The following is a 19,659-nucleotide window of genomic DNA, read 5'->3' on the forward strand; positions in this document are numbered from 1 at the left end:
AGGAAGTGATGGAAGGGGACTTAAATACACAACATAGACTAGACGCACCTGGACAGATAACGAGGAGGACGGGTTAACACATGACACAGACGAGAAGGCGGAACAAAGGCGGGACAAGGGCGGAGACAAGAACATAAACAAAACATAGCCATGTGCTAAAAGAGCATATGACCGGGGAAAACAGAGGTGACGAGACGAGGGCGTGACAATTTTATTCTTAAATATACTTTGTTAAATGTTTACTCTTACATTTTATTATTGTTTTTTTATGTTTTTATGTGACATTTTATGTTTTGACATTATGTTCTATTTATTTTATTTTATTTTTTTACATTTTTTAGTCCTTTACTTTTTGGTGGCATGTCAGCCAAGACATCCCTGTTATCAAGGGCCTTCAGTAGTTCCTGGCTATTCTCATTCACTCCAGGGATCTTGCCTCTGTGGTGCTTTCCAGCTACCTCAGTGGGGAATTGTAATCTGAAACCCTAAACACATTTGGCACTGCCTTCTGAACAGGAGGTATGCCTTTTGGGTTAAGGAGTTCCTCAAAATGCACAGAGTCCTCTACCAGCATTTTCCAGAAAACCCTGACTACACGTTTGGGCCTCCCAGGTGTGTCCTGCAGTTTTCCCTGCCATCTGATCCAACTCATCACCAGATGGTGGTCAGTTGACAGCTCAGCCTCTGTCTTTACCTGTTGGGTGCATAACACACAATAGTCAAAGTTTTACTCTCTGTGAGTCAGGATGCCTTGGGGTGACTCTTTTATTTACTGGGACAAGCTCCAGCTGTATGGCTGCCAGCCTGGTACTTCTGAGTACCCCCAAACCCGCCTGGTGCCGGTCAGCCTGTGCAGCTCCTGTAGGAAAAAAATATCACTTTTCAAGTGGGTTGGTTCCGGAGCCCACATTGTGTGTAGAGGTGAGTTGAACTATAACTAGTTGGTACCTCTCAAATTTCTGCACATGTTCCAGATCCTTCCCCCACAGTGAGGTTACATTCCTTGCCCCAAGAGTCAGTTTCCCAGTTTGTTGACAAGGTCCATGCCACCAGGGTCCCCATCACCACCACCCTGTACTGCACCACACCCTTAACCTGGACCTTGGCGATGGTGGGTCCATATGTCCCTCCCACATTGCTTTTTTGGGCTGAGCCCAGCTGGGTTACATGGCTGCCTTGCTCTAAGGGTAGGTCCCGGTGACCCACAGCTCCCAACAATATAGCCCTGGATGCCATTAAATCACACAAGCACTCCCACCATGACAAGGCCCAAATCCAGAAAGGATGTAACTTATTTTATGCAAATTTTGTAATGTTTCTTGTGTTTCATTGATTTATTCCACATTAAATTTTGGTGAAATTTTATTCCTTTGTTCTGTGTTCACTAAATTTGAGCAAATATTCTCTATCTGATTTAATTATTATTTAAAGTTCATGTTGATTCCTGCAGTTTTAATTAAAGAGAAATGCTTAAGCTGAAGCTGTTGTGTGCAAATATTTTTCCCTTTACTCCTGGAATATGGAGAAATTAGATGCTAAAATTAGTTCTCCAAATGGTTAAAGGCCCTGGATAGCAAAATTCATCCAGCATAGATTATTTTTTATTTTAAGTTCTGCTCTGGTGTCTTGGGCACAAACTCAAGTTTCCCCTTTATGCAATGACTTCAAACATCTCATTGCTCCATGTTCCCGTACATACAAACATATACACACAGATACCAACTGCATTCTGTTCTAACTGCAGCTGGTAGTGTAGATAAAGCTTCCACACCTCTTTTTATTTCAGTAATTTTGTGATGTTCTAATATTTTGGTCCGAACATCTCCATCATCAGTAGGTCTTATGGGGTGTTCCTCGTATGCAATGGTTAGTATTTACCAAAAGTGGCTCAAGGAATGACAACCAGTCAACTACCGGGTCATAGGCAACCAAAGCTCACTATTAATGCAGCTCATGAAGTCAGTTTCTCTGCCACAGGAGGTAAGAAAATAATAATAATAATAATAATAATAATAAAGAAAAATGGGAGAAGTAAGAGAAAGGTGAAATACAAATCCAAATCCACCGTCCCTGAATAAATATTGACACAACACAACCACTGCAAAACATTTAAACTCATATTAACTGGTAAATCCCATGTGAGTAGGGCTGGCTCCTCTAATGTTGGTGGTAAATCAATTGAGCAGAGTTTTCTTGAAGGAGGCAGAGAATACAGGTGCATCTCAATAAATTAGAATATCATCAAAACGTTATATAGACTCATACAAACAGAGTGATCCATTTCAAGCGTTTATTTATTTTAACGTTGAGGATTATGGCTTACAGCCAGTGAAAACCCAAAAGTCATTATCTCAGAAAATTAGAATATTATATAAGACCAATTTACAAAATGATGTTTAATACAGAAATGTTTTCCTACTGAAAAGTATGTGCAGTATATGCACTCAATACCTTGTCAGGGCTCCTTTAGCATTAATAAGTACATCAATGCGGTGTGGAATGGAAGTGATCAGTCCTTCACAGGGTGTTGAATTGAATTACTGAAATAAATTAAGTTTTATATGATATTCTAATTTACTGACTGAGATTCATTCTACTGTTGTTGAAAACTCAGTAAATCATGGATATCATTTTTAGGTGTTGACTAGAAATAGCTTCGCTGAACTGAATATGACTTTTGTTTGTATTTCTCTGTTAATTCAAGGCCTGCTGTCACTGGCTGGGATCAATGTAAAGATTCATGTTGCACACTATATGCCAGTATTTAACTGGACAGGTTTTTGGCCTCGTCTCTGTGAATACAGATCGGTTCCCATCATATTTTTCCAAGTAATTTTGTATACAGACCGAGAGGACCTGAATAGGACCACTAGGTGTCGCCGTGGGAGCAGCTCCAAGTTCCAGTTCCTGTTTGTCATGCGTACAATACCTTTATATCACGAACAACTGTGCAAATAAATACTTGTAACATATTACTATGTGACTATACTAATAAGTTGACATAAACACAGACAAACTATAATAATAAAAGAATATTAATTTAGAGGAAGAAGCCTAAAATAGTAACAATTATAGGGATTCCCATAAGAAATGTACTGAAAAATATCACCAAGTTTAAAATATTAAATATAAAATTAAATATGTCATTACAAGTGTCGTGCACAGATCCCATTTGAGTGTTTAGCAGCAAAATGTAATCCAATACATTCTTAGCAGCAGTAGGTGCGGAGACCAGTTTAAGATACTGAAAGTTTTAGGTGGTGTTTTACAGTTACATTTACAGCATTTAGCAGATGTTCTTATCCAGAGCCACTTGCAAAAGTGTGTTGTGTTTGTTTAAGTTGTATTCCAGCTAGTACAAAGAGGTTTAGAGTACAAAAAAATACCTCTGAGCTCAGATGATGCCAGAGCAAAGCAAGTGCTGACACTTAGAAAGAAAAATAGAGCACAAGTGAAAAAACTAACAATCCCCATGTGCTCTCACTTAGAAAGAAGACTGAAGTGTTAAGAAATAAGTGCAAATACAATGTGTTTCAACAAATACAAATAAGTAGAGTCAGCCAGAGGTTATGTGACAGTAAATGACAGAGGCATGTAAATATGTTGACAGGAAAGAGTCAGTTATTTCTGAGGTAGGAGTCTGATGGCAGTGGGGAGAAAGAGTTCTTTAACCTAGTGGTCTTGCACTATAACCTAATGGTCTTGCAAATCTGTCTCATCTGACTTTGAAATATTACCATTGAATTTGTAGCACTGATTTATTTTGCACTGAAATTATGCATCTGAATTTTGTGTCTTTTGAATTTAAGTCTTCGGATATCCACCTCTGAATATTTTGCTTCACATATACAAATATCACATTATGAACTTGGAAGCTGTACCAAGGACAATGTCTTTTTAATTAATATTTTCTATGTCTTTGGGCAGTCTGTGCTCACTGAGATACACATTGAGAATGTAGTTGCTACACTGCTCTCTTGGAGGGAGGAAGTTACTCACACATACACTGGCCAACAGGAAGCCAGCCCACAAATACTCAGCTAAACTGAGCTAAACTTAATTAAGTTGAATATACATGAACTGCAAAAGGGGGATTTTCTGTCGCATACTTGAAACTCAAAGACAAAACCAGTAAATTTAACTAGAGCTCAGAGGCAGGCCCACGGTGGGTTTGCTGGTGAAATTTCTACTGCTCCATTCAACAGGATGAGGTAATTTGTGATTCTATACTAGGAAACAGAAAACCATGAAACACTGAGAGTTCACCAGTCAGTGCAAGGATATTTTTATGAATGACCAGAGTTACTTAACAAATGATGCAAATTTCTTTCAAAGCGCATTACTGGCCTCTTTGATGTTTTGTTTGTTGCCTAAAGCATTTCTCAGCTGTTTCCTTCTTGACTGATATCCTGGCACACGTGTTAGAAATAGTAGCATTATTGATGTGCTCTATGTCTAATTATGATCACCCATAAGTGTTAATTAAATGTTCATTGGTCAAATGTCAGGCAAGGAACAGGCCAAATATACTACAAAAATTAACATAGAACTATAGGCTAGATTAATCTTTTTATTTTTCAAGAACAGACAAGAGGAATCAGTAAAAAACTGCCACTAGACCATAATCTGGATGCCTCAGGATAAGTCAAGACCAATGGCATTCATATGTAGATAATCAACATTACTTTTAATAACCACGTCAAAGTTGATTACTTGGTTTAGCACTGCTTTACACTTCTGCAGGCTCAGGCCTTCAAATCATTCAGTCATTCATAGTCTGTAACTGCTTATCCACCGTATCTGAACCTTAAGTACAAAAAGTGGCACAGATTATGCTCAGAGGGGCAGCTCAGCCAAAGAGTCTCTCAGGGGAGATGGAGAATGCACTTTCAACAAAAGATAATGTGTATCTCAATAAAACCTCTGAAAAGCTGTGATAATGAAATAAATACTTTGTATCACAGTAAAAAATCTCATGCAACACTGTGGACTTTGGGGGCTCGGGTAGAACTGAGATGTAGACTCTGAGTGAAGTTTGGGAGGCTGTGAGCATGTCATGTAGTTGGGTATCTATGCTGTAGTTCAGGTCAGTAATAAACACTGAATCACTGGTGAAAACAGTGCCGGACAGTTATTGTATGGTCCCTCATGTCTTTGTTCAGTGTCCACTTATCAGTGATCGTCCTCTTGCTTCGCTGCTCTGTAATACTGGCTTTAGAATGTTTGGGTTTAAACACTTGGGTTTGATGGAGACTGACACGTTATGCTTTTAATTTAAAAAAATCCTTCGTACTAGAAGCTGGGATGGATTCTTACTGTCACAAGATGCAGATTATGCTCTTTAGGTCAATGAACAGAGATTATTTAGGCACAATCCTGCTGTTTAGTTTTAAAAGGGAAATTATCGAGTCAATATTTAAAAAAAATAACTTGAAGAAACAATTTTAAGTAAACCTGCTTTGTTGCCATGGAAAACCCTCTGTATACAAACCTGCTATAACTGATATATATATACAGTGCCTTGCGAAAGTATTCAGCCCCCTTGAACTTTTCAAACTTTTACCACATTTCAGGCTTCAAACATAAAGATCCATCCATCCATCCATTATCTGTAACCGCTTGTCCAGCTTAGGGTTGCGGGGGGTCCAGAGCCTACCTGGAATCATCGGGCGCAAGGCGGGAATACACCCTGGAGGGGACGCCAGTCCTTCACAGGGCAACACAGACACACACACATTCACTCACACACTCACACCTACGGACACTTTTGAGTCGCCAATCCACCTGCAACGTGTGTTTTTGGACTGTGGGAGGAAACCGGAGCACCCGGAGGAAACCCACGCGGACACGGGGAGAACACACCAACTCCAACAAGTGGGACACAATTGTGAGGTGGAATGAAATTTATTGGATGTGTCAAACTTTTTTAACAAATAAAAAACTGAAAAGTGGGGTGAGCAATATTATTCAGCCCCTTTACTTTCAGTGCAGCAAACCCACTCCAGAAGTTCAGTGAGGATCTCTGAATGATCCAGTGTTGTCCCAAATGACTGATGATGATAAATAGAATCCACCTGTGTGTAATCAAGTCACCGTATAAATTCACCTGCTCTGTGATGTAATAGTCTCAGGGTTCTGTTCAAAGCGCCGAGAGCATCATGAAGAACAAGGAACACACCAGGCAGGTCCCAGATACTGTTGTGGAGAAGTTTAAAGCTGGATTTGGATACAAAAAGGATCATATTGAAATGAAAGGAGTATCAGACCACTGCAAATCGTACCCCAAGTGTCTTGCAGCTGTAATTGCAGCAAAAGGTGGCGCTACAAAGTATTAACACAAGGAGGCCGAATAATATTGCACACTCCACGTTTCAGTTTTTTATTTGTTAAAAAGTTTGACACATCCAATAAATTTCATTCCACTTCACGATTGTGTCCCACTTGTTGTTGATTCTTCACAAAAAATGTAAACTGTGTTCACGCGGTTTACACTGTGATATTATACTGACCCACGTGGTCCTAAATTAATTCAGAATAAATCCTGTTCCTTTGTTTGTTCCTAACCTCAAGTGATCATCATTGAGGTTAGACTAAGAGCAATGAGGTTTATGGACATTTCATGGTCAGTTCCTTCACATTACGAGTTAAGCTGCTGATCTCTGTGTATCTTGTTCTTGTTAAAATGTTAAACCTTCACACATTAAATTTTAAGTGTCAGCAACAGTACGCTCACACACACACACACACAAAAAAAGCAACAGCATTTGTGTTCTTCCTCTTTCAATCTACAGTGTCAAGACCATATTTGGATGTGTGTAGATTCATTAGATCAGTCTTGCACGTGCATATATTCCATAAATGGTATGTGCTTCATGTAAAGTTTCTGGATTGGAGCAGACAATAAGGAGCACAGTGGGCAAGGACCCTTTAATGTGGTAGTCCAGCTTCTTTCAGTGGTCAGTTTCTGCTCCTTTAGTCAGTGGTTCTTGAACTTTTTGTCTTGAGACACCCCCAAATAACTGATCAAAAGACCCCTTTTTCTCCAACCCACTGGTTTGACAGGACACTGTCAGTGCTAATCTCCCTCAAGCATAAACTACGCCATAGAACAGAAAGCAGTTAAGATGCAACCATTGTGATATTTATTTTTAACAACAGGTTCAGTGTAAATAATTACATATATTAAATGTCAACTATAATTGTGTCAGCGATTCAGATTTTGCATGGGCCACTGGTAGGTCAGAGCAGCCTATATGTACAGAAGAGGAAAATGGAGGAGAAGTGCACTTGCATGAGCAGAGAAGTGCACGTTTGCACAGACACATGCAGGCACACACACACACATATAGACACATGCACACACACACACAGATCACTTGATGTCTGGTAATAAGATGCCACTACATTTTGCTTGACTATCTTAAACTATGCTTAAACTATCTGTGTCTGTGTTGTCCTGTGAAGGACTGGGGCCCCCCTCCAGGGTGTATTCCCGCCTTGCGCCCAATGATTCCAGGTAGGCTCTGGATCCACCATGACCCTGAACTGGATAAGCTCTTACAGATAATCCTTCACAGGGCAACACACATTCACTCACACACTCACACCTACGAACACTTTGGAGTCACCAATCCACCTACCAATGTGTGTTTTTGGACTGTGGGAGGAAACCGGAGCACCCGGAGGAAACCCACACGGACACGGGGAGAACACACCAACTCCTCACAGACAGTCACCCGGGAATCAAACCCACAACCTCCAGGCCCTGGAGCTGTGTGAGTGCAACACTACCTGCTGCGCCACCTTGCCACCCTTAGTGCACATTGTGTTCCAGTGAAAACGTGTCTAATATCAATTAAGCTGATCTCTCCTTCAGTGGGGGACATTGGCCTTGTGTTGGCTGGCTGCACTCTCTCTTTCTCTCCACCCCTACCCCCACCTCTCTCTCTCTCTCTCTCTCTCTCTCTCTCTCTCTCTCTCTCTCAGGAAGTGATGATAGTTGAACACAGAACATTGTTGAATCAGTCAGTCGTTATTGGGACAGTATGGAGCTCAGTGCTCTCTCTGTAACTCTCTGTGAGTAAATCTTTTAATATTTTTATTACTATCAGTTTTGGTGTATATATTTAGTCTGAGGACTCATCTAATGTTCAGACTTTTCCAGAAGATTCCGTGCATTAATGTTCCTGCATGTTATATGTGCACTCTGGCTAATTTAATGACAAGTATGCTACATCAACCTTTCAGAAAAGCCACATTACTCATCTGTAGGCACTGGACAGACACTCTTAAAAATTAAGGTGCAACAAAGTTAATTCAGCAATGCCATAAAGAACCACTTTTGTTTCCATAAAGAATCATTTTTGCCAATACATTTAAATAAGTAAAGACCCCTAAGATCAAGTTAAAACCTTTAAAAGTTTCTTCACACACATGTCTCTTAAACAAACCAGGTTTTTAATTTTGTGCAATGCAAAAGAACCCATTTTGGGTTCCATAAAAAAAAACCTGGTTTGTAGAACCATTATTTTTAAGAGAAATCAACTACCAAAAATGAATGAATTTGGAGAGTCTTCTGTGATTAACCACTAAGAAATGCAACCCAGCTTGCTTTCAGCCAGCGCACTGAGATGGGGCCAAACTTACTTGCTTTTATACATCCAGTAGGGCAGGAGTTCTTATACTGGAGGCCTGATGAACGGAGTTGCATGGGAATAAAAAATAATGTAAAATTTTAATTAATAAATAAAATCCAATATAATGTATATAGCTAAAAGGCAATATGCACCGCTTTTGAATTGGAGGATGATATTAAACATTATTAAATATTAATGTATGTGAAAACCTCTCACAAGTTGCTGAAATCCATCACCCAGTTAGATTAGTTGTAATGTTATAGAGCAGGGCCAGTATTGTTGTATGTACTGGTGAATAAAATAAGCCCAAATTGATAAACTGGTGGGGTGGTGCAGCAGGTAGTGTCGCAGTCACACAGCTCCAGGGACCTGGAGGTTGTGAGTTCGAGTCCTGCTCCAGGTGACTGTCTGTGAGGAGTTTGGTGTGTTCTCCCTGTGTCTGCCTGGGTTTCCTCCGGGTGACTGTCTGTGAGGAGTGTGGTGTGTTCTCCCTGTGTCTGCGTGGGTTTCCTCCGGGTGCTTCAGTTTCCTCCCACAGTCCAAAAACACACGTTGGTAGGTGGATTGGCGATTCAAAAGTGTCCGTAGGTGTGAGTGAATGTGTGTTTGTGTTGGCCTGTGAAAGACTGGCACCCAATTCAGGGTGTGTTACTGCCTTTCACCCTGTGATTCCAGGTGGGCCCTGGACCCACTGCAACCCTAAAACTGGATAAGTGGTTTCAGACAATGAATGCTGAAAGTGAGAGCTGATTTATGATTTAAACTGCTGACTGCAAATGTTATTTTACCTTTTTTCACAGATGTAATTTGGTTTCTAATATTGTCACAGTGATTGTATCATTGGTGTTGGTCAGTGACGTTGGAGAGAAATCAAAAAAATGATACCAGTCATTTGGTTAAGAAACAGTTATAAATTGGTGAAACAATTAAAGAATGCAAGTTGAATTTTTCAGTAACAGCAAAGTGATCATATGTATAGGAATGTTTATGCTGTGATATGTTTTGTTGATATAAATATATATCCTCTAGCCATCACTTAAAAAAAAACAATGAAAAAGAAGGTTTGTCTAAACTATCTGGAGAAAGTGGTGCTCTGTAATCAATCAGTGAGCACTAATTAAAATTAAAGAATATGCTCTTCTGATCAACACTCAGCATTACTTTCCTTTCTTTAGAGATTATAAAGCTGTGTGTGCACTGCTGAATAACTGTATCCACAATGAGTGCACTGACCCCACTAGTTACAAGGAGTCAATGGCAATGATCTATGCTTCTTCTCAGAGCTGTTTGTTAAACTAGCAGTTCAGTTTTTAAAGAGGCCCAACAGAAGCACCCAGTTCAGCACTTAACAAACACCAAACACATGGAAGGAGACCACTTGTGCAAAGATGTACGAGGACATTGTAATGCTTCTCCCTAGGTCACATTCTGTGTACTTAAAACAACAACAACAATAACAACAACAAAATAGTTATCGCTAGATCACACTACACACTACTCAGCAACAAGTTCCACACAATAGTGACTGGAAAGCATGGCCACGATGCATGGCCCTATCATGGCCCCCAGCCCCATTCAAAATATCAACTCTCCTGGTGGCTCCTTGCACTCTCTGCCTTGATGAACTTTAATCCATTGTTTTTATTATTATTATTATTATTATTATTATTTCTTCCTGGATTCATTGTCTGTAACCACTTATCCAGTTCAGGGTTGCAATGGGTCTGGAGCCTACCCAGAATCACTGGGTGCAGAGATACCAGTTCATCGTAGGCCACTGCATCTGTTTTCCACTTTCTTATTCAGATTCACCTGTTAGAAACTCCTACTTATTGATAAATTATTTTCTGAATGTTGTTTTTTTTTTGCCTGTTCCATTAAATCCTCTAAATCTGGTTTTAATCGTGTCTGACCCAGACTGCTGCATTACAAACATGTTGTATTAGCAATATTTTTAAAAGGTTTAATTTGACCTAAATCTTTTTTTGGTCATTTTTGGACAAAGTAACATTAGTTAATGTGTTTACCTTAAAATTAAAGCCTCAACATCATTGTGATGCTTCACTGACCTGTAACAGGGATTGTAGGTCATCTATTGTTGCTAATCAGCTCTCAGCTTTGCAGAAACTGTACTATGTAACCTTTAGAGCAGGCTAGGATACCAACTCTCTGCCTCCATCGTCCCTTTGATTTCAGGACGGTGCTGTAAATGTGAATTACACTCTGCAACTGGGGAACAGTAGTGTTCTTTTAAATGAATGTGTGAACAAAAAAATTGGTGAATGTGTAGAAATATTTTGTGTATGTTTGGTTCTCCCATATATAATATGCACATGTAGAAAAGAAAAAAAGTTTTTGCAGGAGCATTTTCAGCAGTGAGGTTTCACTCTAAGATACAGAAATGCACATTTGCTACATTTCAATGTGACACTGATGTAACAAACTGCAAACCTTGGGATACAGTATCATTTTAGATTTCATATTAATGCAACATTTCTGTTCTCTCTTTCTCTGCTCAAGGGCTGATTGTTGTAATCCACAATGGAGAAACTGTCAATGAGTCAGGTGGGTGATTTTTTTCTGTATCTCATTGCAGAACATTCCTGTAGTTTTACAAAAGCAGAATTAGCCTCTATTCTTGTTTGTTCCAATGGTGTTAAGAGGAAATGAATTGTCCTTAATGTCTTGGTAGGGTGATGCATTAAGGTTCCCTTCACTGTAACGAAGGAGTCTAGGCCAAACCCTGAAAAACAACCCCATAGCATTATTTGTTCTCCACCACACTTTACAGTTGGCACAGTGTAGTCAGGCAGATAATGTTCTCCTGGTACTGGTCAAACCCAGACTCATCCATTAGGCTGTCAGATAGAGAAGGTTGATTTGTCAATTTACAACACACATTTCCACTGCTCCAGAGTCCAGTTGGGCTGGACTGCTTTACCACACTACACCTGATGCTTTGCATTGTGCTTGGTGATGTAAGGCTTGCATGCAGCCATCTTCAGTACCAGGGGAACACTTGGGGGTTAGGTGTCTTGTTCAAGGGCACTTCAGTCATAGATGGATAGAAGGAGGAGAACATCACTGCTCCTTCACTCACATTTTTTGTGCCGGTTATGAGGATTGAACCAGCAACCTTTACATGGGAGTTCTGCTCCACTGCTGGTGAGCCACAGCCCCGCACCTTTCACTTATATCTGCCTCAGCACATCAGCAAAGAGCTGAACCTGTGTCCAACAGAACAATGAGGCTGTTCTAACAACAAAAACAGCTCAAGCAAGTAAAACTGTGTAGAACAGAAAGACAATGATTGTTGCCTCTGAAGGAGCAACACAGTATTATGCATTAATGCTCTGCTTCCTCTGAGGCAGAGGCTAAGACAAAGTGGATACATGATTGCTGCCACTGATGAAGCAGAGCATTATTGTGTGTCATTCAGCAGCTTCAAAAATATACTTCTTTAGAATATTCCTCAGAGGCAGCAGTCATAACTCATTTGTGATAAAACTAGACTAAGTGTACAGTATGAAAAAGAAAGTCATTGCACACTTATGTCTGGCAGTGAGAGCAGGGAAACCACGAGGGTCTTGGAAAACCACAGCCCAGTGTTAGCTAACCAATCACGGCTTAAAGGCAGCTCTGCCCCAAATACCATTTTGTGTAGTGGTTTTGCACATCAGTCTGTAACGTCCATGTTTCGACCTCGTGCAACATACTTCACAAAAAAAGTATTTTCTTCTGAAATAATATAGCTAGTGCTAGAGGTGTGAGGGTGGGAGGGATTTACGCACCTGTATACATTTATTAATTTAGGAAATTACCACATGTCTTGAGGCACATTTACAGTGTCTGGTGTGAAATGGGCTTACAGAATGACAGCAGTTGCTGCCTCTCATGTGCCTCACACTGCTCTTGCCTCCCGTGTACTCCAGCTCATAGTCAAAACCATGGAACAGCGTAATGAATAATCAAGGACAACGCATCTGCACACATGAACTTTATTTTATAGACTATGCTTTGCTGCAGACAACATAGCAAAAAAATGGCCTCTATAAACATACACCTACATGCAGTAGGTTAAAATAATCAGATAAGTACAAATAAAGAAGCAGCCTTACAACATTTACTAGAACACTATAAATAAAAAAACAACACAATTTAACAAATACTTATTAAAAATGCAGTATATTAACAAATATGCAACCTAAATAAAAGTTTACCAGATGAATCCTAAAAGGTGCAGGCTTTTCAGCAGCACAGTAACACAATGCGTTTTCCATAAAAAAAGTACACACGTTTTAGTCTTTGTTTTAGATATTGTCTGTGTCTCTTTGGTCTCAGTTCTTTTATCTTCCTCTGTTTATCTTAGTCCAGTGTTCTATCGTCTGTAGTCTTCTGAGATAATCTTGAGTTTCCCTTGTGTTTAGTAGTGTCTGATTCTGTCTCGATCTTGTTTCTACTGTTGTGTAGCTGACCTTTTAGTTCGTACTTCTTTTGTGACTTGTATACGTAATTTATATTTAGACTCCTTAGTTCTTTAGTAAAGTTCTCTTAAGTCTGTTTACCCTTTAGTCCTCTACCACTCCATCTCTAACTTGTTCGTAATGTAACTCTTTAGTATTTATTACTTTTGTCTGTCTCTGTTAGAGTTTAGATATTTTTGCTTGTTTTAATCTGTAGCTTGTCTCCTGTTGTGTGTGTGTGTGTGTTCCCTTATTCCTGTGTGAGGTTCAGTTCTTAGTTTAATCCCTGTGTGTGTTCTAGGTTCTAGTCTGTGCGTGTCCTTGTGTACTCTGTTATTGTCTTTATTTTAGCTTTTTGTAGTTCCTTGAGCCAGCGTTTAGTATTTCTCTAACTTTAGTCTTTGTCTGTTGTATTTTAGTCTTTTCACCTGTCTATTGTCATACGTTTAACCTTAGTTCCTTGTTCAGATCTTAGTTTTTCTCAGTGCTTGGTTTTAATGTAACTTTATTCTTTCATGAGTTATTTACAAGTTTCTGACCACTTATAAAATGTGTACAAAGTGCTGCCCATTGTGTTGGATTGTCAATGCAACCCTCTTCTCCCACTCTTCACACACTGAGAGCAACACCGCAGGAGAAATGCTAGCACAGGTTTCCAGTATCCGTAGTTCCAGGTGCTGCACATCTTGATGTTATGGTGTGGTATATGGGGTACAAAGACAGTGGGGCCATTCTTCATCAGTGGAAACCTCAAGGCCACTGGATATGCGAATTTGCTACATGATGATGTATTTTCCTCTTTATGCACTGAAGCTGGCACGTTCCCTGAGTTTTTCCAGCAAGACGGTGCACAACCACATTATGGGTGTCAGGTCCGAGCATTCCTAGATGAACAATTTCCTGGAAAGTGGATTGGTCGTCGTGGGCCAGTTGAATGGCCCCCAAGGTCTCCCAATCTGACCGCCTTAGACTTTTATATTTGGGGTCATCTGAAGGCAATTGTCTATGCTGTGAAGATACGAGATGTGCACCACCTGAAACTACGGATACTGGAAGTCCCACCAGGTGTTTATTAGCACTAAATTCCCCAGTCTTGTTGGTGCTGTCCAGTGAGTTCTGTAAATAAACTTATACTGCAGACACAGCTTCCAGTGAACTACTGTAATACTGCACTACAGTAACCGCTAATAAGTCAATAAGCTCTGTACAGTAGGTAAATTGTCAGAGGAAGTTGTGGCCAAATTTGGTAAAATTATTAATTTGCATGAAAAATGTAAAATAATAATAATTTAAAAAATCTTGTTTAATTAAAGACCACAATTCCTGCAACAAAGCAGCAGTCTCAAAGTGCAGCAAAACCCTTCAGTTCCACTTGGAATAGGTCTGGACATTTTTACAGATTTTTCATAAGACTGAACAAAATTGAAAGCTTACAATTAGAAAAATTCTTGTTTACTCTTCAACCTTGTTTCCCAGATTTCATTACACCCCACATGATTAATCTGCACAGACATGCACATGTAGATCACTGGAAAACTGAAAATGTCAGCATCTTTGGCACCTGTAAAAAAAAAAGATCTTTGCAAATTTTTCAACAGTGAAAATTTCATATTTGAGAGGACCTATTGGAGCAAAGGTTCATTTTGTGAACTAGTGATTTTTGTCAAAAATCAAATATTATATCAAATGTGTTTGGGAAGTGTTCCTGAGCCAGTGATTTCCAGGACAGAATTGTGTTTGTTTTAAAAAGTGTGAAATACTGTAAATAAATACACAAACAGAGATTTCTCAGGATTCACAGAAACCTTTACCTGCCTGCAGCTGGGGAGAAATATTCTAGGTGTGGCTTTTTGTCCCACACTCTCAGTTTCACAAACCAACACAAATACAAACAAAAAAAGGAGGATTCCAACTCTGTAAAAATAAGTTAAATTGACATTAAGAACCCATTGGCAGAATAATAGTTATAAAAATGAACATAAATTGCAGTTTTAATGTGCTCAGATACAAGGATTTTATCTTCTCTGCTCACTACCAGCATTCTAGCCAATTAGAGGGTGTATCCACCTACATGGATGGAATTAAGGATAGACACTTTGCCCTCAATGAACAAATATTTTATATTTAAATTTATATCCAGTCATACCACATTAATTAAGGTTTTACATTAAGTGCTGATTATCTAATTGTATACACTTTATGCATTAGGATCAACAACTGTTAAGGTACATTATTTTTTAATAAAGATATATTATATACACTCATTAAAACAGCATTCATTAACGTTGGATATTATTACATAATAAGCAGTGGTACTCAGCACCATAACACTTTATTTTATGATCTGCTTCTTAACTGTTTAAGTTTATTAAGTTTATTAATAGGTAGAGAACTATGGAACAGACTTGTCTTATTGGGCTCTGCAGAATTTTCAGTTTGGAAAGTATATTCAGGCTCTTTCAGAGAGAATATATTCTTTGTTTTATTATTTTTGATGTCCTATCACACACTTACCACACAAACATATGAGAAAACATGGCGGGCAAAGCAACAAAAACTTGAAACACAGCCACGCCTGCTCTGAGGCCCAGTGTCCAGAACCCATCGTGAAGTTTTTAGAATGTACTGGGGAAGGAGATGGCTGGGCTCAGAGCTGATGTCAGTGCAGTAAGGACTAAATTACAATTCAGAACTTGACATCTACAGAGTTAGCCACACTGAAACATTCAACTGTTGAAATGGAAGCGAGCCTATCAAAATGCACCAAAGATATTCAGGGCTCAGTTGTACTCATTAAAGAATAAGTTTAGATTTAGATCGATTTACAACCGTGGTGAAGAATAAAGAATATCAGGATTGTTGGAGGCCAGAGGACCATAGCAGCTCCACTGCAAATATTTTGGTGCTACTGCAGAAGGTGTTTAACTTATCAGAGGTCCCTGTGGTAGACAGATCACACCACTCACTACTACCAGCACTGAAACAAGGAGAGAAACCCTGTGCCATTCTGGCTCTCCTACAGAACTTTTGTGCAAATATCCTTTGATTTGCTAGAGTAAAAAAACAAATCAAGTGAGACAGAATGAACACTTCTGTTTATCTACACTGCACGAGTGGCCAGAGCCCAAACCTATTTTGGATTACTCACAACAACCAGATTTACTCTGCGCCAGAGGAGTCCTACATCACAACTAATATTCTAACCAATAAGTCACCCTCCAGTGTCTAATTATAGAGCTTGTCATAAAACTCTGTATTTATTATAATGTCATTTAAAGAACTAATCTACTATTTATCACAAATATTTTATTTATTTATATATTTATTATTGTTTTTATTAAATGTACACAACTACCATTTATGCGACATAATTTTTTCACAAAATATGCTCAATGGGCCTTAGCAGACAGAAGTGTAACCTGGTTAGGAATTTATGTGGAGATTTAGCCTTAGAATAGGGGAGGCCTTAACGACCTGGAAGTTCAGAACAGGTCGACATAGGGTCCAAAACCACTTTATTCATGTTTTTATTTGTATTGCCTGCTTATTGTTAAACTATTTTCTGCCTATAGATTCATTTCAGCATTTCACATCATGACAAGATCTGCTGTTTCATTTGTGATTGTTCAGCTGGTTAGTCTGTCTTACCATGAAATCCATATTGCACAGTAAAGGTTAATGGTTTCGGGCTTAGGCTTAATTTGATTTGTTAGTTGGAACATTAAAAGGATACAGCATCCCATTAAGCATAGTAAGGTTTTCACACACCTGAAATATTGGGTCTGTAGATATTATGTACCTCCAGCATACACATCTCCGAGCTGGTGAACATATCAAATTGAAGAAGGGCTGGATCAAACAGATATTTCATTCCAACTATGGAAACAGATCCAGGGGGGACAGAAATATTAATAAAGAAAGGGGTGCCATTTATGCCCTTCAGCATAATAGCTGATAACAATGGCTGATTTATCATAGTATTTGGCAAGTTATGCGGTAGACAAAGACAAAATAAAAAGTCTCCAAATCAGGTGCAATAATTTTATCATGTATGCAGCCTTATAGGTCGTACGATTCCTGGAGGCACCTTAACCCTACTGCAAAAATGTTCACCTCTCATATTCAAGAACTGAGTCCTACCTTATTTACAATAAAGTGATGTCTTAGTGTCCGAAAGACAATACCACAGTGTAGTGATCTCTGACCACTGACCTGTTCAGTTAGATATGAGGATCCACAGCCTTCCAGATTTTTGCTAATTACACATTTTATCACTTTCTAATTATTATTCAAGGATTCCTGCTCATCCAACTGTTTAAAACCGCTTCTGATCCCCATACAGAGACATTGCTTTTCTTCCTGGTGATTCCTACACAAGCTACTGGGCCATGATCACTAAAACCAAGCTCAAATACTGACTCAGTGATTGTTTTTCTTTTCTAATGTCAAATCAGTCAGAGATGAGTTAGTGTGGTGTATGATGTTTGGACTGATTGAGTTAGTAATTATTTGAGAAAGATTTATAATGCCCAGAATTCTCTAAAATAATCAGAGACCAAACACAACCAGTTTCATCATCAGTAGCTATCAGTAGGAAGGAGCAGAATCTGTAAACTTCCAATTTAAGTAACTTAATTATTCTGCAGAAGAACTAGCAACCCCTCCAGGGTGTATTCCTGCCTAGCAACCAGTGGTTCTGAGTAGGCTCTGGACCCACCATGACCCTGAACTTCATAAGCTGTTACAGACAATGAATGAATGAATGCATTATTCTGGAGTGTACACTTTTAATGCCAGAAATTCAGAATGTTTCTGTACTGCACTAAGAACAGTTCAGAGTAAAACAGGCTCTTGTAGATGGCTGCAGTGTCCCATCAATGGCTTCTTCTGAATCTCTCACAGCACGTCTAAACCTATTGTCTGATTACACCTCCATTTCAGGATATTACCAATTTACAAAGATTATGAACTGATAGTTGTTCATGCTGAATTATGCTCTTAATATTTAAATCATTCAAACCTAAATATTTCATATTCTTCAAATTTAGACAATTTAGAACAGGGTTTGGAACAGACTTTGACTTTAAATCAGCAAAGGGGCGTCAAAGTAAACAAAATTTCAACACAAACAAATATCACTTGTCTTAGGAATATGAATGGAACTTTATTCTGCAGATTATCTAACCAGTTAGAGAGCTGCAAACACACATTGGTTAGTTTTTCTCTGTCAGATTGTTTATTCATCATTAACATGAAGCAACTATAGATTTCCATTATCTTGGAGTCACTCACTGACCCTGTATTAACTTTTTGCTCTCTGGAACCCCTACAGAGAGCAAGGTTGTCTCCGCTGCAGGTATCAGATCATTCTTTTCATAAGGTTGTAAAACTGCATTGTTTCCGGAACCCCTGCAATTATCACAGTCATACATTTAACAAAACAGGAAAGAAGTGTTCCTCCTGTAGCATTCACATAGTTCTAAACAAAATAAAAAATTATACAAATTAGTCATGTATTTTCATTGCAAGGAAAAGGAAAACAAACAAAACATATTGATAAAATATTGATATGAACTTTCCACCACAGGGGGCAGATTTTCAAACATGAATTAGATTTTCACAGATGTAAATAAACAGTTGTTGGAGACATTGCTTCCAGTAAACTACTGTAATAATGCAGTACATTATTTGAATCTCATACACTATCTGTTCATTTATGGTCTTTGTTTCAGTAATTAATTAAACATTGTTTCAGTAATGAATCTAGGTGTTTACACTTCGTGTGAAGGTGGATTTAAATGAACACTAAGCAAACTAAGGCCCTTTTGATTTCACAAAGAAAAAGACAAAGACAGGTGTCTGTCTTTTAAGATGAGCAGGTGTTTATAGGAGAACAGTGATCATCTCTTCAGTGTTCATTAAGTTCAGCATCACAGCAATATGGGTTTTTGATTTGTGTTTTACATTAATGAAGCTGTATCTAAATCCTATATTATCTTCTTCATATAGATCTACCCACTCCTTCACTGACTGTAGAACCAAAGGGAGATGTGTTCAGTGGAGACTCAGTCACTCTGAAGTGTAAGGTTACGCCTGAGGGTGATTGGACATATCTGTGGGAAAGGACTGGTCCTGGAGGGTCGCCTGCAGTGTTCCAGTCTTTTACTGAAAAGATCGACACTCAGAACTTTACAGTAGCTGCTGTGGATGGAGATCAGTACCAGTGTAGAGTACGGAAAACTGGAGGAACACAATCATCACTGAACAGTAATACTGTTACCCTCACTGTGGAGGGTGAGTGATTTAACACTTCTTTTCATGTTTACAGCAGCAGTAAAGTCTGTACAATCTTAATCAAAGTGATGGAATTTTCTGTTAATTTTTTCTGTAGATTCTGTGCATGAAATTTTTTTTATTAACAACCTAAAAACATACATATTGATGTCTCCAGTGTTTGTCTCAGCACAGGCTCTAGGAACATATCTTCATCAAAATAATTAACAAACTGCATGAGTCCTCACTATTTCTGTAAACATTCTGTGTAACACTTTATATTAAGT

The 19,659-nt window shown here is 38.8% G+C and overlaps 1 protein-coding gene across 1 annotated transcript in view; it reads left to right on the plus strand.

Annotated features, from left to right (window-relative positions):
* The first annotated feature begins 8,009 nt into the window (after positions 1–8,009).
* LOC136706741 (Fc receptor-like protein 5) overlaps positions 8,010–19,659 on the plus strand; it is a 56,375-nt gene continuing 44,725 nt past the window's right edge. The window contains exons 1-3 of the mRNA XM_066680354.1: positions 8,010–8,076; positions 11,157–11,201; positions 19,109–19,393. Coding sequence (XP_066536451.1) covers positions 8,046–8,076; positions 11,157–11,201; positions 19,109–19,393 — 361 coding nt within the window. The 5' untranslated portion in view covers positions 8,010–8,045. The remainder of the gene's footprint in view (positions 8,077–11,156; positions 11,202–19,108; positions 19,394–19,659) is intronic.

Source organism: Hoplias malabaricus, chromosome 9 (assembly GCF_029633855.1).
Source record: "Hoplias malabaricus isolate fHopMal1 chromosome 9, fHopMal1.hap1, whole genome shotgun sequence".
NCBI classification, from domain to species: Eukaryota; Metazoa; Chordata; class Actinopteri; order Characiformes; family Erythrinidae; genus Hoplias; species Hoplias malabaricus.